Source organism: Herpailurus yagouaroundi, unplaced genomic scaffold (assembly GCF_014898765.1).
Source record: "Herpailurus yagouaroundi ecotype Mexico unplaced genomic scaffold, PumYag 485, whole genome shotgun sequence".
Lineage (NCBI taxonomy): Eukaryota > Metazoa > Chordata > Mammalia > Carnivora > Felidae > Herpailurus > Herpailurus yagouaroundi.
The window spans coordinates 103,610-127,047 of record NW_024412702.1 but is presented as its reverse complement, the minus strand read 5'-3'; the positions used below and the strand labels follow the sequence as shown (position 1 = coordinate 127,047).

Here is a 23,438-nt window from a genome sequence, read left to right as displayed (position 1 = left end):
GGCTGCAGGTTATAAATTTAATTTTATTTGTATTTTCATCTTGCCTTTATTCTCCACATCACCATGGAGGGGAGGGTAGTGTTAGGGCTCCAGGAAATTGAGTCTATGGGTTTCTGGAGGTTAGGCTATTGATAAGATGGCCTTTTTCTTATAATTTACTAAGACATTTATAAACTTACGGAGACTCATGTCCTGAATGACTGTGCTCTGTATCAATTATCCATTGGTTTTCCCCTTTCCTTTGTTCTTGGGCAACTGTGAGTGCCTGAGGAAGGTCACATATATCCCACCTGGGGTGGGTGTAGGGGGTTGCTGGCTTGTGCTTTGCCCTCACTTGCCTTATGCTTCCTTATCAGTTCGGAAAAATCAGAAGTTTCAACCAGGGAGTCAGACTATGGGAGTCCAAGAATGCCAGACTAAGAAACCCAGATGTTTTATTTTCTGCTTTCAAAAAAAAAAAAAAAAAAAAAAGAGAGAGGGGGGCACTTTTAGCAAATTTCAACTTTGGAATCAGTACATTGCACTAGATGGAAGGAGAAAGGGAGAGAGGGAAAGAGAAAAAGGGGTGAGTCGGGAGACAGAAACACTGTCTTTAGACTCTCCCCTCAATTTCATGGATAAGAACAATAAACACACAATAAACACCCCAGTAAACACACAAGAACTTCTTGCCTATTTCTCATTTTCTGAGACTATTAATCAGAACCCCTTGATTTTCTCATTCCTCGGGTGTCCTAAAGATCCTTTCAGAAATAATACTCTTCCAGTCATGAGTAAGGCCCAGGATCTCAGGGATCATTTGCTCCAACTTCTCATGCATTAGTTCATTCTTTCATCCATGCATGCATTCATAGTATCTTTTAAGCACCTACTGTGTGTTAGGTTCTGGGAATAAAATAAGGAGTAATATATAGTCCCTGCCTTCACAACAACAACAACAACAACAACAACAACAAAAGTACCTGAGGCCCAGAGAGGGACACTGACTTTCCCAAAATCACACAGCTAAAAATTCTGTGGCCGCACTGGTTCTCAAACACAACGGTTCCCCAGGGATGCCTCTTTCCTTCTCCCCAAAACTGAGAGTTGCGGGTTACAGGAAAGCAGGTATCTCCAGGACTTGGCAGGTTAAACCGTTCCCACTGTTCGGGCGGCCCAGCTACAAAAGGGCGGTGACCAGCCCTGGGGTGTCCTCAGAGAAGCCAGCAGGTAAGAGAGGAAATGTGGGTTCCCAGGCTGCACAAAGCAGGACGCGAATGCCCGCGACCTTTTGGCGAGGAAAGATTGCACCTCTACAGCCGCCGTAGCCAAGCCGGAAATGTAGTCCCGCCACGTTTCCTGTCTAGCGGGCCTGAAGGAAGAGCTGCGAGATGGCTGACGCCACGAATCTTAATCGCCCACTGTGCTGTGAACAGTTCGGTTCCGGGGCGGCGCGGGGCTGTTTCGCCGCCGCCGACGGGAGTCTGCAGTGGGAAGCTTGGGGGTGGCGCTGGTGGGATTTCTCCGGGGCGTTTACAGTGAAACCCCAAAGACTGGCTGGCGGCGCAGGGGGTGCTCTCGGCACTGCTTCACCACCTCTCTCCAGCCTCATAGCCGTTTTCCTGCCGCAGGGCTTCCCCGATAGCGTCAGCCCGGACTATCTGCCCTACCAGTTATGGGATTCCGTGCAGGTCAGCCCGGCCGACTGGGGTCGGGGGGAGCCTATATCCACGGGTGAGGGAGGCAATGCGGCCCACCTCTGTTTCCCCATTTAGAGATTGGAGACTGAGGCCGAGAGCGGGACTGTGACAAGTTCCAGTTCACACATCTGGAAGAGATGATAAATAGAATTTAGGCCATCGTGCTCCTGCGCACACTCCTCACCGCACCTTTTTTTCTTCTCCAGGCCTTTGCTTCCAGCCTCTCAGGCTCCCTCGCCACCCACGCAGTCTTGCTGGGCATAGGGGTGGGGAACGCAAAAGCTTCTGTTTCAGCTGCCACTGCCACCTGGTTGGTGAAAGGTGAGCTGGGCCCCTGGGGCCTCGCCTGTCACTGCTGTCAGCCTTGCCACCTCTCTGGCCTCTTTTTGCCCTGACTGGGAAGCCCAGCCCCTCCCTTCCCCCATCCCAGTGGTCTGGCCTCTAGTACTGGGCTGTGATGTGTATATTTCCGGACTCGTGCCTGATTGGATCTGGGAGCCAACTCTCCCCAGTTCCTAGAACAGTGCCTTGTGCCCTGTTAAAAAACAAAATTCAGCTGGGTTAATTATAAATATTTTTATTGCTTTATTCAACGATAATTAGTCGCCCACCACCAGAATGCTCTCATCCTGAGCACCAGCTTTGCAGCCACACTCAGTTCCCTATACATATTGTTCAGAGTCCGTAAATCACCTGGAGCTTGAATCGCTAAATTAATCTTTCCCCTCCTTTACCCCTAGTCTTTGTGTAGAGCTGCATAAGACTATGGTTATTGAATAAAACCAACAGCTTCCAGAAGTGTGGGAAATTTGTTCTAGAAAAAAAACAATTTTGTAATAGTCCTGAGTAGGAAAGAGGAGGTTATGGGAAGAATGAAAGGCATTTTGGAAACTCTTGGAATACTAGATGATGGTATAATTATTATAACTATCTGTTGGATGTATACAGCATTTTTAAAAACCATTAATGAAAAGTAAAGCATATGGTTTGGTACCATGCCACCTAGAGAGTGAAGTAGAGAAGAAAAGGATTTGTGGCTGTCTCCACTGTCCCTTGTCTTTTATTACTATTCCCAGTGGGAACTTAAATCAGACCCAAGGGAAGGCCCTTTTTCAGCATGAGCCTGGCCACATCTCTGGTGAGCCTCCATGGATCTTTTAGAGGATCAGGAAGCCCATGCTTGCATCCTTACCATTAAGACTGAGCAAACTGGCCAAATGTGAGTCACCTCTTGAAAGAAGCCCTTTCTCTGATAGTGGAGAAGTGGTGATCTGTGGCTTGTTGTAGCTACCTCTTCTTTTAATAATAATAGTTGACACAGTGTTTATTATTTGCCAGTCATTAAGTGTACTGACTTTGCAGTAGCTCTGAGATAGGTATTGTCATTATCCCCATTTTACAGATAAACTAAGGCACGAAAAAAGTAACTTGGCTAGGTTCACAGCCAGTAACTTATAGGATGTGGATTTGAACCAGAGTGTGTCCTTATTTTGGACCTTTTCTGTTGCTCTGCTATAGGCTGGGTGTTTGGAATTCAGTAGTTGATGTTTTCATGTCATTTCTAAGTACCCTACTCTTTTCGCCAACATGTTGCCTATGTATGTCTTAAAGTTACTAAAAAAAAAAAAAAAAAAAAAAAAGAGATCACTTTAAGATATGCAGAAATATCCACTTTTTAAAGCCTGCTGTTGGTATCAAAACAAGCTTTCATTAAACTGAAGCACAGAGAGGTTTAGCCACTTGGCCTAAGTTAATGTAGGGCCAGGATTTGGACCCACACCAATGGACTCCTGTGTCCCACTCTTAACTACCACTGACTTTTGCCAGTGGGATTGAGAGTGGAGCCTTGTACAATTTGTAGACAGCTGATCCCTTACTGCTGCTCAAAAATTTCTAGATCATACAGCTCAACTAATTGTAACTGAGGCAAGTAGGAATTAAGTTTCCTAGTCTAGTGGACAGTGTTGACTTTGAGATAATAGGAAGGTATGTGTCATTATTACATCCTAGTGCCAACTTCCAGATTCTGACAAGGGCCCTGCAGACTGTTGATGAAAGGTAGAATACGCCCCCTTTCTACCTAGTGGCCCTTGTATGCAGGACATACACCTTATTGGGATGTGAGTGTGCAGTCAGAAGGAAGAAAAAGAGAGTCTGGCCCAGTGAGCTCCCTCAACAAGTAAAAATAATCTGAGCATGTTCAAAGTCACTAAGTTGATCCAATACAAGAATCTTAAGTAGAACAATAAAAATTTTGTGGAGAATAAAATATACTTGAAAGGAAGAGGGTAAGATAAGTGATAGAGGGAGGAAGCCTGTAAAGCCACCTGGTGGGTATTATTTCCAGGGACACACAGGGGACAGAAATGTAGGAGCAGAGCAGGCCTGATGAGAAATGTGTTGTACACATGCCTCCTCTGAGGTAGCCACTGCTTAGCCCCAGCCAGTTGCAGTAGTAAGGGAAGGCAGGCTCAGTATTGCCATGTCTTCAGGTTCTTCCAAAAAAAGCAGGAAATGCAGATTTTCTTATAAAATGTCCCGTTTTTATTGACTATCTTCCTGGAGCTTCAGTTGCTTCATCTGTGAAAGGGAGTGCTCTCTTGGAAGTTCATAGGATTGTTGTGAAGGTTGAAAGCAGTAGGGATTTCAGGTGCCCACCAGAGTGTTTAGTGGTGTTCCTCAAGCCCAGGGTTGGATAAAGATGTCTAGATAGAAGGCCTCACTGCCAAAGGATAGAGGTTGTGGCAAGAGGTGAGTATGTCTTTTCCAGTGGAGAATGGGGAAGGCCATCTTATGGTCCCCACCTTTATATGTTGTAGGAGACTTCCAACCCTCCTCACAGCTTAGTTTCTCTTCTCCTTGCATTTGCCACTTAAGGGTCCATGCCTTCAATTTCAAACAAGGTAAGAGTCCTCTGTCCACTGTATGAGGCCTTCCCAATTGTTTGGTTCTAAAACAGTCCTTTGTGATCCCCCTCCTGAACTTACTGAGTGCTACTCTCAGTATAAAGGGTGTAAATCAGGGGTCGGCAAACGCTGTAAAGGATGTGATGATAAATATTTTACACATTGTAAGTTCTATAGTTTCAGTCACAGCAAATAATTCTGCTACATGTCACAAAAACAGCCATAGACGGTCTGTAAATGAGTGGTCACAGCTATGTTCCAATAAAATTTTATTTATAAAACAGGGAGTAGAAGACTACAGACCACAGTTAACTGATCCTTGGTCTAAATCAATGTTTTTCATACTGATTGTTTTCCTTTTACACTGGATTTTGAGTCCAGAACCATGACACCTTCTGAGTCACTGGTATTCCCCTTACCTCACATAGTGTCTGGCAGCAAGTAAGTAGCTAGTAAGCATTTATTGTTCAAATGAAGGTCTGGCTGATTCTAGAGACTTCTCTGACTCTCTTTAGCCTGAGGAAGCCTCTCCCTCTACCCCATGCCCCCAGCTCTTTGTCATCAACCTGCAGTTCAAGTCCCTTTTTTAAAATTTATACTCTAATGAGTATCAATTAAAATTTAAATTAAAACTCACCTGTGAACCTATTGTCCAACCTAAGAACTAGAATATCAACAATAACCTCTCAACTTTCCACACAGGATTTCTTGCTTTTCCTTTTTTTTTATTTTAATAGGTGTTCCATATAGATATATATATCAAAATACTGTATTGCTCAGTTTTAAAGCCTTATGAAAAGTGTATTTTGTTCTATGTAGTTTTCATGGCTTACTTTTTCATTCAAGATTATATTACTGGGATTCCTCCATTTTGATATGAGTAGTTGTGCATTAGATTTTCCCTGCTGTCTACTGTGCCACTGAGGGAATGTACTAGAATCTGTGTATTCTGCTGTCAGTGAGCATTTGTGTTATTCCCAGTTTTTTGCCGTTTATGCAAAGAATGTTTCTGGTCCGTGTCTTGGCATGCATGGGTGCATAGTTCTCTTGGGTACATACTCAGGAACTACTAAGTCTAGACACTTCTGACCCCATCATACAGCTCTTGTCTATCCAATATTTATTGTACCAAACTGAGCTCCTAGAGCAGTGACCCAAGGTGAATCATCTGTTTCAGTGCCAGGGTCTGCCAGGCTCAACAGCCCCCAAGGCTCTCCCTTGCTCCTTACCAGTGCTTCTCTCCCCCAGATTCAACTGGCATGTTGGGCCGCATCATCTTTGCCTGGTGGAAAGGGTGAGTTTGTCTTCCTGGTCTGGCCACTCTCCCCAGGCAGGGGTCATGTCTGTCTCATCCCTGGCTGTATTTTCAGCTCCGCCTTTCTCCTGCCAGTCTCAAGGGGAGGGGAGATTTAGGAATTACTTTATCAGAGCAAAGGAGTCCTTCATGAGTATCCAGTCCAGGGGAATCACCCTAGCAGTGAAGCCACAGAGCCATTGCTATGATCAGATCTGCCTTCAAGAGCACTGGTATGCCACTCTGCTGCCCATCATGGAAAAATACAGCCACAAGGCTCTAAATGTCCTCTGCTTGTTGAAAGAGAAGCCTGAACAGGATAGTGCTTAATTCAAAAGGAATGATTTTACTCCAGAAGCTACTTTGGTGGCTCAGATACCTGATTGGACTTTGTTGAGCCTGGTAGGGAGTGGACTTGGGCAAGTAATCAAGATCCTTGTCCCACATCGAGTCAGACTTCCCATTTATCTAGAAGAGTTTAAGGATCTTATGCTGCCTGCTTCCTCCTCAAGCCAGTATTGGGCAACCTTAGTTAGGAGTGATTTATTATCTGCCAATAATCATAGGCAGACAATACCTACAATTTGTTCAGTGAGATAACTTATGCAAAGTGCATACCATATTGTGGCACATAGTAAGTGCTCAGAAAACACTAGCTGCTGTTAACAGCTCCATGCCTCACAAGCTCTGTATATATCATCTCTAATCCTTAGAACAGCTTTGTAGAGAGGATTGAATATGTACATTTTACAGATGCAAAGCAGACCTAAAAAGGGAAGTCACTTGCCCAAGTCGCACAGCTTATAACTAATAGCATCAAGCTGCTTTATTGGGCAGAGCCATAGACCAGGCCCACGGTTTTAGTCCTGCCTTTGCCATTTATTCCCTCAGGAGTTCCTCTTGTGTGTCCCATACCCCACCTAGGAGTGTTCCCTTTCCTTCCAGATTTCAAAGTAAGAACAGGGCTAAATTCTGAGCTGGTCTGAGGGCTGCAACATCCCCTGCCACTGGACTCTTGGAGAAGAGTGTTTGTGCACGGGCCAGGAGTCCCTCTGCCTGGCAGAAGAGGTATCCATCCTCTCATGTGATAGAAATGTCCTAGGCCTGGATGTCAGAGCCTGCCTCTTTCTCTTGGCCTTTTTCTTTTTCTTTTTTCTCTTGGATCCCGCTTTCCATGTGATCTGAGGGAAGTCATGTCCCTTCTCTGAGCAGGAGTTACACTAAATGTAGTTGTTTACCAGTCCAAACTATGTGGACTTCTTGCTGGGTACCCTTGACCATGTGGGAAGAAGATGGGGTGGGGTGGAGGGGGGGGGCGGGGAGATGGCAGAGGGACCCAGGGATGACCTCTTACAGGAGGGACAGAGGGTGAGGAGCAACCACAAGACAAATCAGTTTTTTTTCCTAGATGTATCATGTGTTAGTAAAGGGGCAACACTAAGTGACCACTGAAGGTCCTCCCAGCTAATGGTATTTCAAGCAGCAGTGATAGGGTGTTGGGATAGATGTCTGCCTGGGGTGTGGATTTTGCTGAGCCTTCAGACCTTACCTCAGACTAAGGATGGCCTGCATTGCCCACAGGATGTGTTTTCTCCTTATATCCAAATTGCAAACCAACCTCTCCTCCCCAACAGGAGTAAACTGGACTGCAATGCCAAGCAATGGAGGTAAGGAGGGGCTGAGACCGAAGGGAGGGAAGTCTTCTATTGTGAAGGTCTCTTACCTCTGATCTCTAACCTCTGATCCCTTCCCCCCAGGCTTTTTGCTGATATCCTCAACGATGTAGCTATGTTCCTCGAGATTATGGCTCCCATTTATCCAATCTTTTTCACCGTTACCATCTGTACCAGCAACCTGGCCAAGGTACCCACCTCTGGGGCACCCGTATACCTCCCTTGGTGGTGATGTGTGGGCTTACTGTGGGCCCACAGGTGAGCCCAGCCTGGGCCCTGTGTTCAAAACACTTGTGGAAAAGTGGGAAAGTTCAGAGTTTTCTACTCGGACTCAACCACATTTTCTGATACTCCAGCCAGGTAGCTTCTAGTGCCTCACATATTCTAAGACAGTGTCTGAAGTCACAGGATTGGTGAGGGAGCTCTGAGCTGAAAGATAGAAAGTGTGGTCCAGTGTCAACATCTTTATTGAGTATGTACTGCATGTTTGGCATGGAATATAGGACCTCCCCCCCTTTTTTTTTTTAATTTTTATTTATTTTTGAGAGAGACAGCCCGAACAGGGGAGGGGAAGCAGACTCCAGGCTCCGCGCTGTCAGCACAGAGCCCAACCTGGGGCTTGAACTCACAAACTGCAAGATCATGACCTGAGCCGAAGTCAGACGCTTAACTGACTGAGCCACCCTGGCGCCCCAGGGCCCTCCCATATCTTCTTTGAAGAAAGCTGCACAGAATTAAACAACTGTTTATAGAATTATAGCTACAGGTATTCCAGATGAGAAGTGTAGGGGGCTGCAAGAGGGTTGAGCAGAAGTTCTGGCCTAGTCAAGAGATGCAGGAAGACCTTTCCTGGGCCTGGGTCCTGAAGAATGGGTTTAAGGTAAACAGTGGATGTTTTTGAGCAGAAGGAATAGTGTGGGTCATGGTTCAGTGGCAAGACAAAACACAAAGTGAATGGTAAGGCTGGAGGGTGACATGGGGTGAATGTGAGCTCTTCCTCTGCCAAGCTGCTCACCCTTACAATTCCTTCAGGTTGGCTGCATCCAAATGAGAAAACTGGAGCATAGCAAAATTCAGTAAGAGCTTAGCCTGTCTTCACCAAAGGTTAAGTACCTGGCACAGAGCAGTGACTCAAGAAGACATGTTAAGATCCATCTCAAAAGCGTACCTATCTGTTCACAATCACTTTAGAGCAGTGCTTCTCCATGGTGACATTTCAGATACAACAGTTCTTTGTGTGGAGTACATTTAGCCCAGGTACCAGTAACTGGCCCAGGCATGCTGCCCTGAGCACCCCCTCCAACCCCAGAACAGGAAACACCAGAGAAAACCATTGCTTGCAGCTGTGAACCAACGATTGCAAGCTCTGCCATCTGTTTCAAGTTAGGTATTATATTCTGCCCTTAGGGCCTCAGTCTCTTCATCTGTCAAATAAAGGAGTAGAATAGGGCCATGAACTTTCCCTGACCACCCCCACCCTTTCTAGAGTTCTGGTCTCCGTGACTAATACCTCTGTCCCTCAGGTACACCATCCAGAAGGCTGGTTGTCATCCATGCCTGTCTTCCTGGCCCACTGTCCCCCTCAGCTAAACCTCTATTTAGTTCTGTTATTTTTCCTTCCTAAATCTCTCTAACCCATTCACTCCACCTGTGCATCACCTGGTGGTTCCTTATTGCTGGAAAAGCATGGTTGCTTCCTAGGTAGTCTCCCTGCTTCCATTCTGCGTCTCTTCAGTTACTTCTCAGAGCAGCCCATAATCCTTTTAAGAATGGAAATCCAATAAGTTCACTTCCCTGACTGGTGGGTCCTAGGATAAAGACTTTAACAAGGTTTGCAAGATTCCACGTGATCAGGTCACTCCAGCCTCAATTTGTACCACATTCCTCTTACCTTTGAACATTTCTTCTGCCTGCACGACAACTTATTTATTGTCTATTGATTTGTAGATTTCATGAGAACAAGGGTTATATCTAAGTTATGTCACAGCACTAAATCTGTGTCTCGCATCTAAAAGAGATTTGATAAATAATGAGATGGATGACAGTGATCAGTGACCCTCATTGATGAGTTCTACCATCTTAGATCTCAGGGATTGAGGTCCAGGTACACTGGGAGGTCAAGACCATCACTGTGGGTTTTGAACTGGCCTGGAAGACTTGACTAGTCCTCCTCTGGGACAGGAGGAGAGGAATTTGGTATAGGCAGAATGTAAGCACAAAGTTGGAAACCAGACTGGGCCTGGGAGCTTAGCAGAGGGGTAGGTGCAGCCAAAGTAGGAGTTGCAGGCTGGGGAAGTTCTGAGCTAAGAACAGTCTGTGGGCCTCCACCTTGGGGAACGAAATGGAGTTCCTTGGGACTGGGTCACAGGGAGATATGGCAGGCAGAGCTTTAGTTTTCTCCAGGAATAAGAGGGGAGGGGGACCTAGTGGAAGTATGGGGATGAGAACAAGACACTAAGGACAGCATTCAGAATTTTGCTGTTTGGTCACCTGGTGCCTGGTTTTCTCAAACTGGTTTGGGTCATTTACTCAGCTCAGCCATAGAGGTGCCTATGTTGCCATAACACATGTCCATTCTGACCTTCACTCTCCCTTTTCCCACCTAGTGCATTGTGAGTGTGGCTGGTGGGGCCACTCGGGCTGCCCTGACCATGCACCAGGCCCGGAGAAACAACATGGCTGATGTGTCAGCCAAGGATAGCAGTCAGGTGAGCAGCTGGAATTGGGGTTGGGGGGAGTTGGAGCGGGGAGGCAGGTTAGGCCATTATTTGGGAATATGGAGAGATGTACCTAAGTGCTCCTGAGGGTAGATAGGGGAGACACAGGAAGAAGTCCCTGCTCTTGACTCAAATTGATGGCATGAGTTCTAGTGGCAAAAAGCCCAAGCTGATCATCTCAGCCTCTCCTTTCTCCCTGTGTGGCCAAGAGTGGGCCCTTGCCCTGACCTTCACCCTCTCTAGGCCATAGTCCCAAACTGAGAGGAAGATGTCTGGTCATGTGTCCCATATGTTAAAGCACTTGGCAAGTGAAAAAGTGCTCAGCATATGAGATGGCTGGGGTCATTGGCCAGGGGTCTCCACTTGACAGTATTGTAGGCCTTTCTGATCCGGTCCCTCATCAGACAAGAGCACCCTCAAGTAGAGGTGGGGACACCCCTAAGGCTGAATTCAACAGGTATTGGATCCCCCCAAACCCCTGTGCTAAGTGCTTATGTGCATTGCACTGTTTAATTCTCACACAACCCCATGAGGCAGATACTATTATTATCTCTGTTTTACAGAAGAGGAAAGTGAGGCCCAGGTTAGAAGTGTGACACAGTGTTCTTTGACAGTGAAGCAATTTAGAAATCTCTGTTCTGTCCAGTACTACTTTCTGTCCTTCTCTTAAATTGTTTTGCTCAGTTTCTAAATAGAAAATTTTTAAATTTAAAACTAACTCCTTTCAATAATATTAACACAACTAAAAATATTAACACAAGCTAATATTTATTGAGCACTAACCATGTGCCAAGTATGTCATTTATATGAACTCATTAAATACTTACGGTGGCCTCATACAGGAGGTACTCATTGGCTTCTAAAGAGGAAATAAGTCAGAGGTTCAGTGACCCTGGGTACCTTTGGGCACATCCCTTCTCTCAGGAAATGGTTGAACCAATTCTTCCCTGCTGTCTCTTCCATAGGTTGTTAGGAAGAGAGAAATAAGTATAACCCGTGTCCTGCACTTTAGGATCTCCCAGCTTCATGTCTGCTCTCACCTGCTCTCTTTCTAACCCCCAGCTCTCCCCATGTCCCCAAGCTGTATTTTCCAAGTCCCAGGGCTTCCTCAGTATGCAGAGGCAGGAACACATCTCAGGGGCAACTCAGGACATGTGCTCAGCCCTGTAGCAGGCCCCTGCTTTCTGCTGATGTTGCTTTATTGCCACCTGATGTGGCCACTGGAAATGACTGTTCCCACCTGATGGAGAAGAGGTCTTCCTGCTCCTGTGCAACCAAGGTCTCATCTCTTATTTACCATGACAACCACTGCCTTATTTCCACAGCCTGCCCCCTTGCCAGGAGACCTGGGTAAGAAGAGCTCTCCCAGCTTCAAGACCAACTCTCCCTTGGACCCCACTAGTCAGGGCCACCAAACCAGACTCTTCCTCCCTCATGATGACTTAAGGGTAGATGTTTGTCACCCTTGGGTGAGCTCAGTCAGACTATCTCAAGCCAGCAGAGGGTTCTAGTAACATTGATTCTCAAGAGAAGAGGTTTGGATCTTGAGCCTTCCTGGATGGTTCCTTGACCCTTTTGCAGATGTGCCTCCCGGTTTTTGCATACCAAGGGTCTAAGGGGGATCAATCTTTTTAAGCCACCAAATAAAAGTACTTCCCTATTCTATGGACATTCAGTTGCCTAAGCGTAGGACTACTCTGGTGACTCTTGCAAAACAAAGAAGACATGTTCCAAGGATATTGTATGTACCTGGACAGAGAAGCATCTCGTATCTTAAATGACAACCCACTCAACAAAACATTAAAAACTTACTAAGGCACCCTCATCAGTGTAGGGAGCCCTGGGATGTTCTGGAGCAGGGAGGAATGTGATGAAAGGCACTCAAGGATATGCAGCCTGGCCTGGAAGGAAGACATCTAATTTCCAACCCCTCTGCCTTTTTCTAGGAGACACTGGTAAACCTGGCAGGGCTCCTGGTCAGTCTCTTGATGCTTCCCCTCGTGTCAGATTGCCCTGGGTAAGCCGGGATCAAGGGCAGGGAAGAGGTGCCCAGCTGGGTCTCTGCCCCTGTTGACCACCTCTCTCTCACCCCAGCTTCAGCCTTGGTTGTTTCTTCTTCCTCACTGCCCTTCACATCTACGCCAATTACCGGGCAGTCCGAGCCCTTGTCATAGAGACCTTGAATGAAGGCCGACTCCGGCTGGTCCTGAAGCACTTCCTTCAGAGGGGAGAGGTACTTGGCCCCACTTCAGCTAATCAGATGGAGCCACTGTGGACAGGTGATCCACCCCCTTAGTCTCAAGTACTGTCTCCCAGTCTCTCCCCCTGTCTGGGCCTCCTGACTCCTGACATCCAGCTTCCCACAGGTTTTTGGCCATCTCAGTCTCTATCCCTGGGGGTCCCCCTACACCGCTTGACCTCCAGGTAAGTGGCTCAGTGTCTCCCACCCATCAGTACTGCCCTCCCACCCTCCCCGCACATGCTCTTTATTACAGTTACGCTCTGGCCTCCCCTGATTGGGCCTCACCTCTCTATTCTAGTTTCTTTATTTCTACTGAGCAGACTTGGGGTCAGCATGGATGCTTGAGGGGAGCAGGGTTGTAACAGCAAATACAAGGGATATATTTGTTAGATGCAGGAAGAAAAAGATAGATATGGGGTACGTGGGTAACGGCTGAGAGATGGGAAGTAGGTGAAGGACAGATGAGGTAAGGACAGTTCAGTTGACTGGATGGTTACTCCTGCTTTTCTTTCTCCTCCTCCCACCCTTCACTCTCTTCTTTCCCTCAGTGTTTTTGACCTGCAACAGCTGGTTGAGGGACACCAAGAGCCCTACCTCCTTCGCTGGGACCTGTCACAAAGTAAGTGTGCCGTGCTCTTCCAGAATTAGATTCACCCTTCTGAGGTCAACTTCTCATTCCACCAGCTCCAGAGCCTCAAGCCCTGAACAGTTTAGAGGCTGCCTGGTATCCTGGAGGGAGCTCTAGACTAAAACTTAGTGAATTCAAACTATAGCTGCAAGCCTCAATGAAATGCACTTTGTCCCTGTGTACTTGCCTTACTTGCCTGTGTGTTTTTATGAGAAAGGCAATTAAGTAAAGCACTTTGTAGATTGCAACATACTCAAATAAGATTATGACCTTTGGTTACCCCTGGAGAACTATTCTCTCCCATCCGGAGTCACCTGTTGAGGAAACAAGTATTGGAGTTTACTGGTCAGCTGGTTGTGTGCTAAAAGATGCTTCTTGTTGGACATGCAAAATAAACCCACCTCGTGAGCTGCTATAAAGTTGTATTTGGAAATTGGGCATTTCAGTTTGGCCAGACATTGGGAACAACAGGAGAGAAGTTGGAAGAGAAAAGGGTGAAAGATAGCCTCCATCCATGCAGGCCAAGGCCTCAGGGCAGACAAGGATGAAGCAAGGTGGTTAGTTTGAGAATGTTTTGGGAGGTGGCCCTTCCCTAGCACCAGTCTGTCTTGGGTTTCTCCAGACCAGGTGCAAGTCGTTTTGAGCCAGATGGCAGGCCCTGAAACCATCCTAAGGGCTGCTACACACGGGCTGGTGCTTGAAGCCCTGCAGGGAGATGGGCCCCTCCCAAGAGGGCTGGAGGAACTGAGGAACCAATTACGGGCAGGTAAGCACCTCACAGTGTAGACTGTTGATGGCTCAAAGAGGCATAGAGAGAGGAAGGACTCTTCCACTTGGGGACCTGAGAACTTCTGGGTCTGCACCCCCCTCCAGGTCCTGAGAAAGACAACTGGGTCATCGTCAGGGACACACACCAAGTGTTGGACAAGCTATTCCCAAAGTTCTTGAAAGGTAACATTTTTAAGCCCCATGGCTCCTTGGCTTCTGAGGCCTCCTCCCCAGAGGCTCTGCCTAACGCTATCCCCACACCTCTAGCTTTGAGGTGGAGGACCTGGATTCTCTCTGTGATCTTAAGTCTGGACCTCATTTCCCCGTCAATAGGATAGGGAGGTAGAATGGTCCCAGAGGCTGTGTCATGTTAGCAATTTGTGTAATCCCAATTGGCATTGAAGAACTGGGGGGAGGCTCACAAATGATGATGATCTTTCATTTAGCACCTACTCCATTCCAGCATTTTTCCATATACTAACTCAGTGACTTCATGCTGCAGCCAGATGAGGTTTTAGCCCCGTTTTGTGCCAGAAACTACCCCACAGAGGCTGGTAGAGCCTGGGCAGTGCACAGAGCATGTACCTGGCTTGTGCCACTCCTTACCACTCTCCCCCGGGTCAGCCTGGAGTTTTCTCTCCAGCAGTCCCAGCAGCACCCTTATGACCTCTCCCCAGGACTGCAGGATGCAGGCTGGAAGACTGAGAAGCACCAGCTAGAGGTGGATGAGTGGAGAGCCACATGGCTTCTGTCTCCAGAAAAGAAGGTCTTGTGAGGTGGAGGCCCACCCAGGTCTCAGGACAGGAGCCTGAAGCAAGCACACTTTGGCCACAGCACAATGTGGGAACAGCAGCTTTATTTTTGCTTAGGGGAACTGCTGTGGCAGTTTGGCCAAGGCCTCATGGGCTATGACTGCCAGTCAGGTAGACTGGGCCCCTGGCAGTGGAGAGAAAGGGAACCAGGGCCTTCCCCCTCCCTCTCCCTGCCCTACTCCCTTCTCACCACTGCAGGCTTCCCACTCCCATTCATTGTGAAGCTGAGCCCTGCCCTGGCAGTGGCTCATGGTGTCCAACACGGTTGGCCTCAGGCATAAAAGCCCCAGAGGAACGTGGCCACGGCCATCATTAGCAGGGCATTGAAGTTGACCACACGGGCCCAACTCGAGTCCTCACTGATGTCCTCCAGCCGCCTGGCTGCTGCAGCCACTTCCTCCTGGGTAGGGGCTGGGGGACTACCTGCCCCACTCCTGCTCATTCCACAGAACCAGAGCAGGCACCGGCGGAACATGCCCGGTGTTGGGGACTGGGGCTCTAGGGAAAATTGACACCCTACAGTTAGTTTGAGGAAAGCTGGCTCCCCTAGTCCTTAGCCCCACCTCCTGAAGCAGTGCCTTACCCTCCATCTCCACTGCATGTTCAGGACATCCATTCTGTACAGGGGGTGAAGTTGAACCTTCTAGCTCATCGGCATCCAGGTCCTCCCGCTGCTCCTTGCTGTGCCGTAGACTGAAAACCAGGCGGTGGAGCTGGGGAAGGGAGTGGGGACCAAGTGAAAGTGCTGTTCCCCCACCCCAGACCCTGAAGTCTCTTGTCCACCTGGTACCCCCTTAGCACCCTCGGTCCAGCCTGTATACTTAATCCAGACTCCGTTCACTCAAACCCAACTTTCCATGGCTGCCTTTTGCCCTCATACTAAACCTAGGCCTTTCAGCTGTGTGTTTAAAGTTCTTGGCCCTGCTCACCCCCTGCTTCATCAACCCAGGTCCCTCTACATTCAAATTGTAGTACTTTAGACCCTGGTCTTCTAGTCCTGCTAACAGTGTACCTTCCTGTGGATATTTGTCCACATAGTTTCCTCCTGCTGCCTTTCCCCCCTTCTCTACCGGCCTATCCTTCTGCCCAGCTCTTTTGTCCTGGCCCCCAATCAACCCTACCCTGGGGCATCTGCCCTGCAACAGCATAAGACCAAACTCTTTGTGGGCCTTCAAAATGGTACTCTGCCCCTCTCAGCCACCAGTCAGATCCTGTGTTTTGAGTTCCACAGGCCATGCCAGGGACTTTGTCAGACAGTCTTCAAGCCACCTCCCCCCAGACCACCTCAAATAAATGTCATTTAAATAAAACATTGTTCTTGCTTTACAAATGCAACTTCCAACTGGACTCCCAGCCTACCCTTAATGAACCCTCAGCATAGAAATTCAGGTCTTCCCCACTGGGCATTCCTGGAAGTGGACTGGCAGACTAGGGGTAGAGAGGGCTACACTCACACACAGGGTGCATGTTTGGTACCCATCCAGAAGCTGGTACTTACATGCTTGTGTGGGATAGGTGCTGTGCACAGTGATACTACAAGGATGAGGAGGCCAGAGCAGACGAAGAGCACAATGGCAAAGTAGAGGTAGTGCACACGGCAGAAGAGTGCTGGGCATGTGGAGGGTCGTACACAGCTGCCCGAGCCAAAGGAGAACTCGGGGATAAGGCGTGCCAGACCCATAAACAGGCCCCCAATCAGTCCCCAGAAGGCACCCTGCCAGGGGAGAGAATGTCAGCCTCTTCCAGGTGTCCCCAGTTCTGACCCAAGCTAACAACCTACACATAGGCTTACCTTCTCATTGACACGGGGCACAAAGAGCGCCAGCACAAAGACAGCAGACACAGGTGGCGCCAGGTAGCTGGACACTGCCTGGATGTAATCAAAGAGCTGCCCTCCCTGCGCTGCCTGCACCACGGGTAGCCAGGCCACTGACACAGCCACAATAAACACCACCCAGAGCCTGCAGTGGGTGGCCATCAGCAGATTACACCCAGGACCCCCATCTCCCCCAATCCTCCGAGTGTTCTCTGCCCCCACCCCAAGGCTGATTTGTGGGGCAGGACCTGGGGGAAACCCAGGCCGCACCGTCCTACTAGCAGCAGCTCACGGTCCCCTGCGTGGGGCCGCAGGCGCATGTAGATATCCATGGTGAAAAGCGTGCTGCTGCTGTTAAAGATGGAGGCCAGTGAGGACATGAGCGCAGCCAGCATGACCGCCAGCATGAGTCCACGCAAACCTGCAGGCCGATTGTAACTGTGAGTCCAGGGCCACCAACGTGTCCCCAGGAGGGTGCGGGCTTGGCAAGGGGTCACTCCTCCCAGTGGCAATCGCCGCAGTGCGCTTGCCCTCACCATTGGGCATGAGTTTCACGACCAGCCGCGGGTAGGCAATGTTGGAGCAGCCCACCTCAGTACCGCACACACGCTTACACACCTCGGGCACCACGCACGCCACCTCATCTGCAGGCAAGAGAGCATGACATGGCTAGAACGGGACCTTGTCTGGGAACTCGGATCCCTGAAGTGGGGATGGGAGATCCTAGTGGAAGAGAGATGGGACCCCTCGTGGGAGGTGGGACTGGGTGACTGGATTCCCAAATCAAAGGACAGTAACAGAAATGGAAAACAGGCACTTGAATGCATGCAACAAGAAAGGGGCTTGATGGGGCACAGGACACTTGATGGGGGTGGGGTTGCAGACGTTACCCGGATAAAGAATGCGGCTGATCATGCCTGGCATGACCATGAGGAACATGGGCATCAGCTTCAAGTAGCCGCACAGTATGCAGCCCGCCTTGATGTGAGTCAGGTTCTTCCCGGCCAGACAGCGCTGCACAATGACCTGGGGCAAGGTCAGTTCAACAATCTGTGACCAGTCCTGGATTCCCTGCCCCTCAGGCTTTGCCTTAACTGGTTGCCCTAATTCAGGCCTGCCTCTGGCTCAGCAATTCACTTGCTGGCAATTCGCTTTCACTTACAGACCCAAATTCTTTGGATCCCAGTGGCACTGGTTTAACTCCACCCTGGCCAAGTTCCCGACCCCTCAGACCATGCAGTGGGGCTCCCACAGATGTGTTCTGGCTCCACCCATCTCAGCCCTGCTCATAGCGGTTCTGGTTCTGCCCCGGCCTAGCTCCCGGCTAAAGCCCTGACCCCGCACCTGGTCACTGCACCAGTACCAGCCTGAGACGATGGTAAGACCCAGGAGCAGTGCAGGCCACGGCAAGTCCCCTGTCACAGCGTCCCGGAGCAGGTGGTAGGAGTCGGGCCGGGGTCGATAGCAGGAACTCGAGATGTTGCCCACAGCCGGATCCTCAGAAACCGTCAGCGACGTCATTGCCCCCAAGTATTTGTCGAAAAGCCCCGAATACCCGCCCACCTCGTGGAAGGCTGTGAGGGCAAGGCTGTCAGGGGACCTGGGGCCCACGCCAAGGCCCTCCCTAGGACCCACATGCGCTGCCTCTGCTCCCAGGTGGAGAACTCTGCAACTTGCAACCTCCGTGCCCCTCCCCCACTGGTTGAGCTCCGTACCGTAACCCATGAGGACGAAGGCCCCGCCAAGAATGACGAAAGTCTGCAGAGTATCCGTGTACATCAGCGCTGCCAGCCCTCCTGCAAAGGGTCTGGGTTAGTGGAGACAGCCCAAATAGGCTGCCCCGCGTACATATGGTGTCTTTGTGCAAATTTGAAAACTGTGCCCCTTCCTGGAGAGCAAATTTCAAAGAAATAGCCCATTCTTCAGGCTCATGTACCCGGGCATCAGGAGGCAGGGCTTAGTGAGCCGAATGTGCTTCAGTGACGCTCCCAGCACATCTCCCCAGCCCATTCCTTCCCTAAGCCCCTGCCACAGCAACCTGTCACAGTGTAGATCATGGTGATGCCCAGAAGGGCAATGACGGAGGCATAGATGTTCCAGCCCAGAGCCTGTTGAATGAATACTGCCCCGGAGAACATGTCCACCTTGGGGGAAGGAGTGATTGCACAGGTCAGGACCGGGAACCAGGGCAAGGGACCCAGGTCTATCTCCTTTCCAGACCATGACCCTATGTGGCCACGCTTCAGAGGTTCTCTCATTTTTCGAAGGTCTGGCCTCCCAGGTCCCACCTATTGTGGCCCCAGCCCCAAAGCCTACTCCTTCCAGACCCTACCTCCATCATGGTTCTTACAGTGATTTTTCCTTGGTCCCGCCCCTTCCAGGGCTTTCTAGAGACCTCCACTCCGTGAATCCCGCCCTTCCAGGGCCCCTCCATGAGTGCGCACCGAAATCTTGGTGAAGATGTACAGAAAAAGCGAGAGCACTGACAGGTAGAGGCGAATACGATGGCCTCCGAAGCGCTTGCGCAGGTACTGTGGCATGGTAATAACACCCGCAGTCAGGTACACGGGCGCGAAGAGCCAGCCGAGCAATAGCACCACGAACAGCGCCTGCGGGCACAGCATGACAGCTGAGAATGACTGAGATCCTTCCTTGAGTTAGCCCTCCCCTTAGAGTCTAAGAGACCTCTTCCTGAATGTGCTACATCAAGGAAAGGTCCAAATCGGGGCTCAGAGGATACAACTGCAGAGGATGGCCCTGGGCCCTGGGCCCTGGACATTAAGGGACAGGGTCTTGACACCTTCTTGGGCCTTTAACTAGAGCCCTGCCAATCCTCCCAGGCCAGTTCTTCCTAAGATGGGTCCTATCCCCCCACCCCCCAGCACATGAATACAACCATAGACTCCTCAGCCTGATCTCAGCCTCTGCCAGGAAGGGCGACTTCTCCTCTTCTCTTCACCCACCCAAACTTTCTGTCCCTCAAGACTCTGCTTAGAGGCCTCCTCCTCCAGGAAGCCCTGGTCTCCCCAACCCTCAAAGACAAGCCTCAGTCCCAGAGCTTTGTCTCCTTCCCACTTCTGCAGGGGGCTTTAATTTGGTCCAGAGATCCTCACAGGCCACAGATTCAAGAGAGCATCAGAGTAAGGACTTCACTATCTTTAAGGCTCTTCACCCCACTTCAGAGAGGAGTAACTCAAGGCCACAGAGGGTAGTAGCTGGTTGAGGCTTAGACAGCAAGTCAGGAGCAAGACCTACCCCTGCCCTGAAAGTGGTCATCTCCAACGTTCCCCTGCCTCCAAGCAAGATGTGCGACCCTCACTCAAAGCCCAACCACACCCCACTACTGGGAAGTCCCACATCCAGTCTTATATGCCCCCTGCTTGGAGCAGATGTGACAGTTCCAGGGGCTCCCACTGGGGTGGGGGTTATTGGCAAAAAAAAGGGGGGGGGGTCTCACATTCCACTCAAATCCAGCCACAGCCAAGCCGCTTGCAGCACCGGTCCCTGCGAGGCCCACAAAGTGGCCACTGCCGATGTTGCTGGCAAAGAGAGAGGCCCCGACCTAGATGGCCAGAGGTGGGGGTGAACTAGGCTGCTTCTCTAGGCCTCCTCCCACTCCATGGCACAGCCTCTCTCACCGGCCACCACACCATGCTTCGTCCCGCGAGGAAGTAGCCGCCAACGGTGCCTCTGTTGGTTCTGCACATGGACTGAGGGACAGGAGTGGGAGGAGACTTGGGTTCAGGGCACATCTTTGGACCTCATTAGCCTTCTCAACACATTCCTCAGCCTTGTTTCAGGCTGAAGATTAACCAGTCCTGGGCTCTTTTGATGGTTCCCACCCAACCCCCTGCCCCAACCTCCTCCAAGGCACCCAGAGTAACCCAGGCCCCAACCTAGTGCCCAAACACCCACATTTAAGTGTGGCTGGATTTGACCTGACTTTTCCTGAGACCTTGAGTCATGAATAGGCTTCTGGTCAGATATGTAGACAGGGGAACAGAGACCTCATTTAGAATGCTGTCCCTGATGGAAATCCACTGACCCCTTCAAATAGCCCAATCCAAAGGTGGGAAGACAAGGAATGAGTGTTGGCTGCGCCTTCCTGAGGCTATCAAAAGACTTGCTTGCCCCTCAGCCCCAGGTGTCTCCCTCAAAGATCCAGGCATCCTGCCCCTGCTGAACATAGGGTCTGCCTGAGACTTTTCCCCCAGGCCCAGAATCCTGACCCCCAGAAGCACCCTAATTTCTCACCCACAAGCCGACACCAATGACCAGCAGGAAATAAGCAGCAATGACCAGGATGTCAGCAAGGTTGTTAATTAGGACCCTCTGGTTTCCCAGTCCTGGTGCGGAGCCTGCCTCCATGTGTTCCTCCATTCTGCCTAGGATCTGTCCCTCTAGGGACCAGCCCCTGGATTTCCCCAGGAGAGGGATTAATGGTTACCTCAGGAGCAGTGAGCCGACAACTCCCCCAGGTCTTTTCTCCCCTCCCCAGCTTCATTTAGCTGAGTCAGGTCACATCAAGGCCGAAAGCTCATCTAGTGGAGTTGGTCACTTTCAAGTTCAGGAGCACTCTTTCCTGGGCCTTAGCTCCCATCCCTGCCCCAGTGCCCCAAACGCAAAATCTCTCCTTTCATCCCCTAAAATTGCTCACCCTTCAGCCTTGATCTAGGGAGTAGGGCTGAGCCAATCTCCTGATTCTGACTAATCCAGAGGGATCACTTTCAAACCCAAATCTGACAGTGTCACTCCCCTGCTTAGAAACCCTTCCCAGTTCCCCATCATACTAGGAAGGAAGTAGGAACTCTTTAGCCTGATGTTCAAGGCCTGTCACACCCTGACTCCTGCCCACCCCTCCCCTTGGTCCTCTATACCAAACATAGAGTGAAATCATATTTCCCTCCACCTCTCTTGCCCTGCCCAGCCCATGTATTTTCACACACCCAAACTTTTGCCTAAGCTGTGCTTTCTGCTTACAGTGCCTTCTTGCCTCCCAAAGGGCTCACTCCTAACTCTCAAGTGGTAGCCTTCAGTATCCAGCCCATGTCAACTCTTCAGGAAAGAATTCTCTGACTTTTCTGATACAGTTCTGAGCACATTGTGTTGTCCTCATATGGGTCCAGGTCTGTCTTCCCAGCAGACTAGAGACTACTCACAAGCAGGAAATGATCAGATTCATCCCTAGAGTCCCATTGCTCAGCACAAGGCTGACTATAAGAAGGGAGGATGTTGATAAATATCAGTATCTCTACCTTTCTAGAAGAATTGACCAGATTTGGATGTCTGATTATGACAGTTGGGTTCATGCCTGAGATAGAGAACAGAAAACAATATTTTAGGGGGATATGAGTTATATTTAAGGAATGCTTTAGTTTAGGTGCCTTCAAAAGCAGACCCTAAGATGAGAATTTAGGGCAAGGGTTTTCCTGAGGAGGTGACCCCAGGAAGGACTATGAAGGAGTAGGGAAGTGAGACAAAGAAAAAGAAAAACCAATAAAGGGAATGATGACTAAAAGGCTACCACTGTGAACAATCCCAGTGAGGACTCTTTGAGATACACACCTCAGAACTGACCCCTCAGAGCCAGGGAGCTAGAGTATTTATCAATTCCTGTCTCTAAGTTTACAGAACCTCCCCCTCCTACTTCAGGCCTGCTGGGTGCAGGAGCACACTTGTTATCCCAGAGAGCACCCTCAGAGAGAAACTCAGGGAGCAGCTGGGGAGACTAGGTGTCTGGGAACTGTGTACATAGTGGTCCAAGTGGATATGGGCAGGGCATCCACAGTGTCTGCCTCAAGGGGTGATGAATTTGAAGTGCCTGAGAGAAATCCAGGTGCAAGTGTTGGGCATATTGGGATTATAGGCAGTTAAAATCTATCTGCTGTCCTGTGGCCCACAAGACCCTTCATGATATGGTTCCTATTTCCTATTTGATCTCACCTTCTACTACTCTCCCCCTTCCTCTCTCTAATCCAGCCATATGGCCTTCTTTCCTTTCTTTCAATATGCCAAACTCTTTCCTACCTCCTGGTCCTACTGTTTCCTCTGCCCTAAATGCTCTCCTTAAGCTCTTTGCCTGACCGTTTTCTTTTGTCAACCTTCCAAGTCTCAACTTACACATTACATATTCACAGGGACTGACTATCTGGTTAAAGTAATCCCTTCCCCAACTTAGTTCTGTTTTTTTCCCCTTTTCACCTTCCCTCCTTTCCTTTCTTACTCATTCTTTCCTTCATTAACAAACATTTATTAAGCACCTACCACATGCTAGATAGCATTCTAGAAACTGGAGAGATAATGGTAAGCAAAACAAATGTGTAATCTGACAGATAGCTCTCAGGAGCTTGTATTCAAGTTTCAGAAACAGACATAAACAAGCAACAAATAAACACCTATTTGCATTAGATAAGCACTATGAGGGACTAGGGAGGTGCTGCGGATGGAAACAAGGGGGAAGAGTGAACTTCACTTAAACCATCAGGAAAGTCTCCATTAGTTCATTACACATGTCACTTGTGTACTTGTTTGTCATCTGTCTCCTCTACTAGACTTCAGCTCCAAGAGGTCAAGAAGCATGTTTGCTTGGTTCCCTATGGTCTCCTTGCACTTGGTATAGAACCTGCCACAGTACGTACTCAAAGAACACTTGATGAATGAATGAATTGAGACAAGAGCTGGCCAATTTGAGCATTCTCAAGACAGAGAGGTAGTTAGCATCCAGGAAATAGACAGCATTCCCCAGGGAGAATATATGGAAGGAGAAGAGCAGGAGGCCTGGGAAGACCTAGGAAAGGATATGGGGGTGGTGAGCTCGAAGCAAGGACAGAGAACATCTCACCTTTGTCTCTTACCCACACATGCTCTCCTTGGCTACCAGGTCTTCCTTAAGTAGGAAGGACC

At 49.4% G+C, this 23,438-nt stretch overlaps 2 protein-coding genes across 13 annotated transcripts; one reads left to right on the top strand and one right to left on the bottom strand.

Moving 5' to 3' along the window:
• Window positions 1-1,321: 1,321 nt before the first annotated feature.
• RUSF1 (RUS family member 1) lies at window positions 1,322-16,054 on the top strand. Of its 6 annotated transcripts, none has more exons than XM_040464622.1 (13): window positions 1,324-1,670; window positions 1,886-2,000; window positions 5,834-5,879; window positions 7,514-7,546; window positions 7,637-7,742; window positions 10,159-10,260; window positions 12,216-12,286; window positions 12,364-12,548; window positions 12,636-12,693; window positions 13,060-13,130; window positions 13,762-13,905; window positions 14,013-14,090; window positions 14,585-16,054. In XM_040464622.1, the coding sequence occupies exons 1-13, from the start codon at window positions 1,371-1,373 to the stop codon at window positions 14,680-14,682; spliced, it is 1,407 nt and encodes a 468-aa protein (XP_040320556.1). In that variant the 5' UTR covers window positions 1,324-1,370; the 3' UTR covers window positions 14,683-16,054. The 6 variants fall into 6 exon arrangements, with proteins under 6 accessions (XP_040320559.1, XP_040320561.1, XP_040320558.1 ...); XM_040464626.1 differs by having other exon boundaries at window positions 1,547-1,670; window positions 7,461-7,546; XM_040464625.1 differs by lacking the exon at window positions 13,762-13,905 and having other exon boundaries at window positions 1,322-1,670.
• On the bottom strand, window positions 14,747-22,159 carry SLC5A2 (solute carrier family 5 member 2). Of its 7 annotated transcripts, XM_040464613.1 has the most exons (14): window positions 20,790-21,408; window positions 20,174-20,245; window positions 19,993-20,097; window positions 18,980-19,144; window positions 18,574-18,679; window positions 18,251-18,331; window positions 17,880-18,109; window positions 17,426-17,561; window positions 17,072-17,179; window positions 16,806-16,956; window positions 16,512-16,680; window positions 16,218-16,433; window positions 15,303-15,432; window positions 14,747-15,217 (listed from the first exon to the last, which is right to left on the bottom strand). In XM_040464613.1, exons 1-14 carry the CDS (start codon window positions 20,913-20,915, stop codon window positions 14,991-14,993), a joined length of 2,022 nt encoding a protein of 673 aa, XP_040320547.1. In that variant the 5' UTR covers window positions 20,916-21,408; the 3' UTR covers window positions 14,747-14,990. The 7 variants fall into 7 exon arrangements, with proteins under 7 accessions (XP_040320547.1, XP_040320545.1, XP_040320544.1 ...); XM_040464611.1 differs by lacking the exon at window positions 20,790-21,408 and adding an exon at window positions 21,791-22,159 and having other exon boundaries at window positions 17,880-18,331; XM_040464610.1 differs by having other exon boundaries at window positions 17,880-18,331; window positions 20,790-21,412.
• Window positions 22,160-23,438: the final 1,279 nt, after the last annotated feature.

Excerpts from the sequence above, each read along its gene's own strand:
- RUSF1 (XM_040464622.1), top strand. The coding sequence starts at position 1,371 with ATGGCTGACGCCACGAATCTTAATCGCCCACTGTGCTGTGAACAGTTC. Across the intron at positions 12,549-12,635 it reads GATGGAGCCACTGTGGACAG|GTTTTTGGCCATCTCAGTCT; the intron begins GTGATCCACCCC and ends AGCTTCCCACAG. Across the intron at positions 13,131-13,761 it reads TCGCTGGGACCTGTCACAAA|ACCAGGTGCAAGTCGTTTTG; the intron begins GTAAGTGTGCCG and ends GGGTTTCTCCAG.
- SLC5A2 (XM_040464610.1), bottom strand. The coding sequence starts at position 20,915 with ATGGAGGAACACATGGAGGCAGGCTCCGCACCAGGACTGGGAAACCAG. Across the intron at positions 20,098-20,173 it reads GAAGCATGGTGTGGTGGCCG|GTCGGGGCCTCTCTCTTTGC; the intron begins GTGAGAGAGGCT and ends CTGGCCATCTAG. Across the intron at positions 17,562-17,879 it reads GGTACTGGTGCAGTGACCAG|GTCATTGTGCAGCGCTGTCT; the intron begins GTGCGGGGTCAG and ends ACCTTGCCCCAG.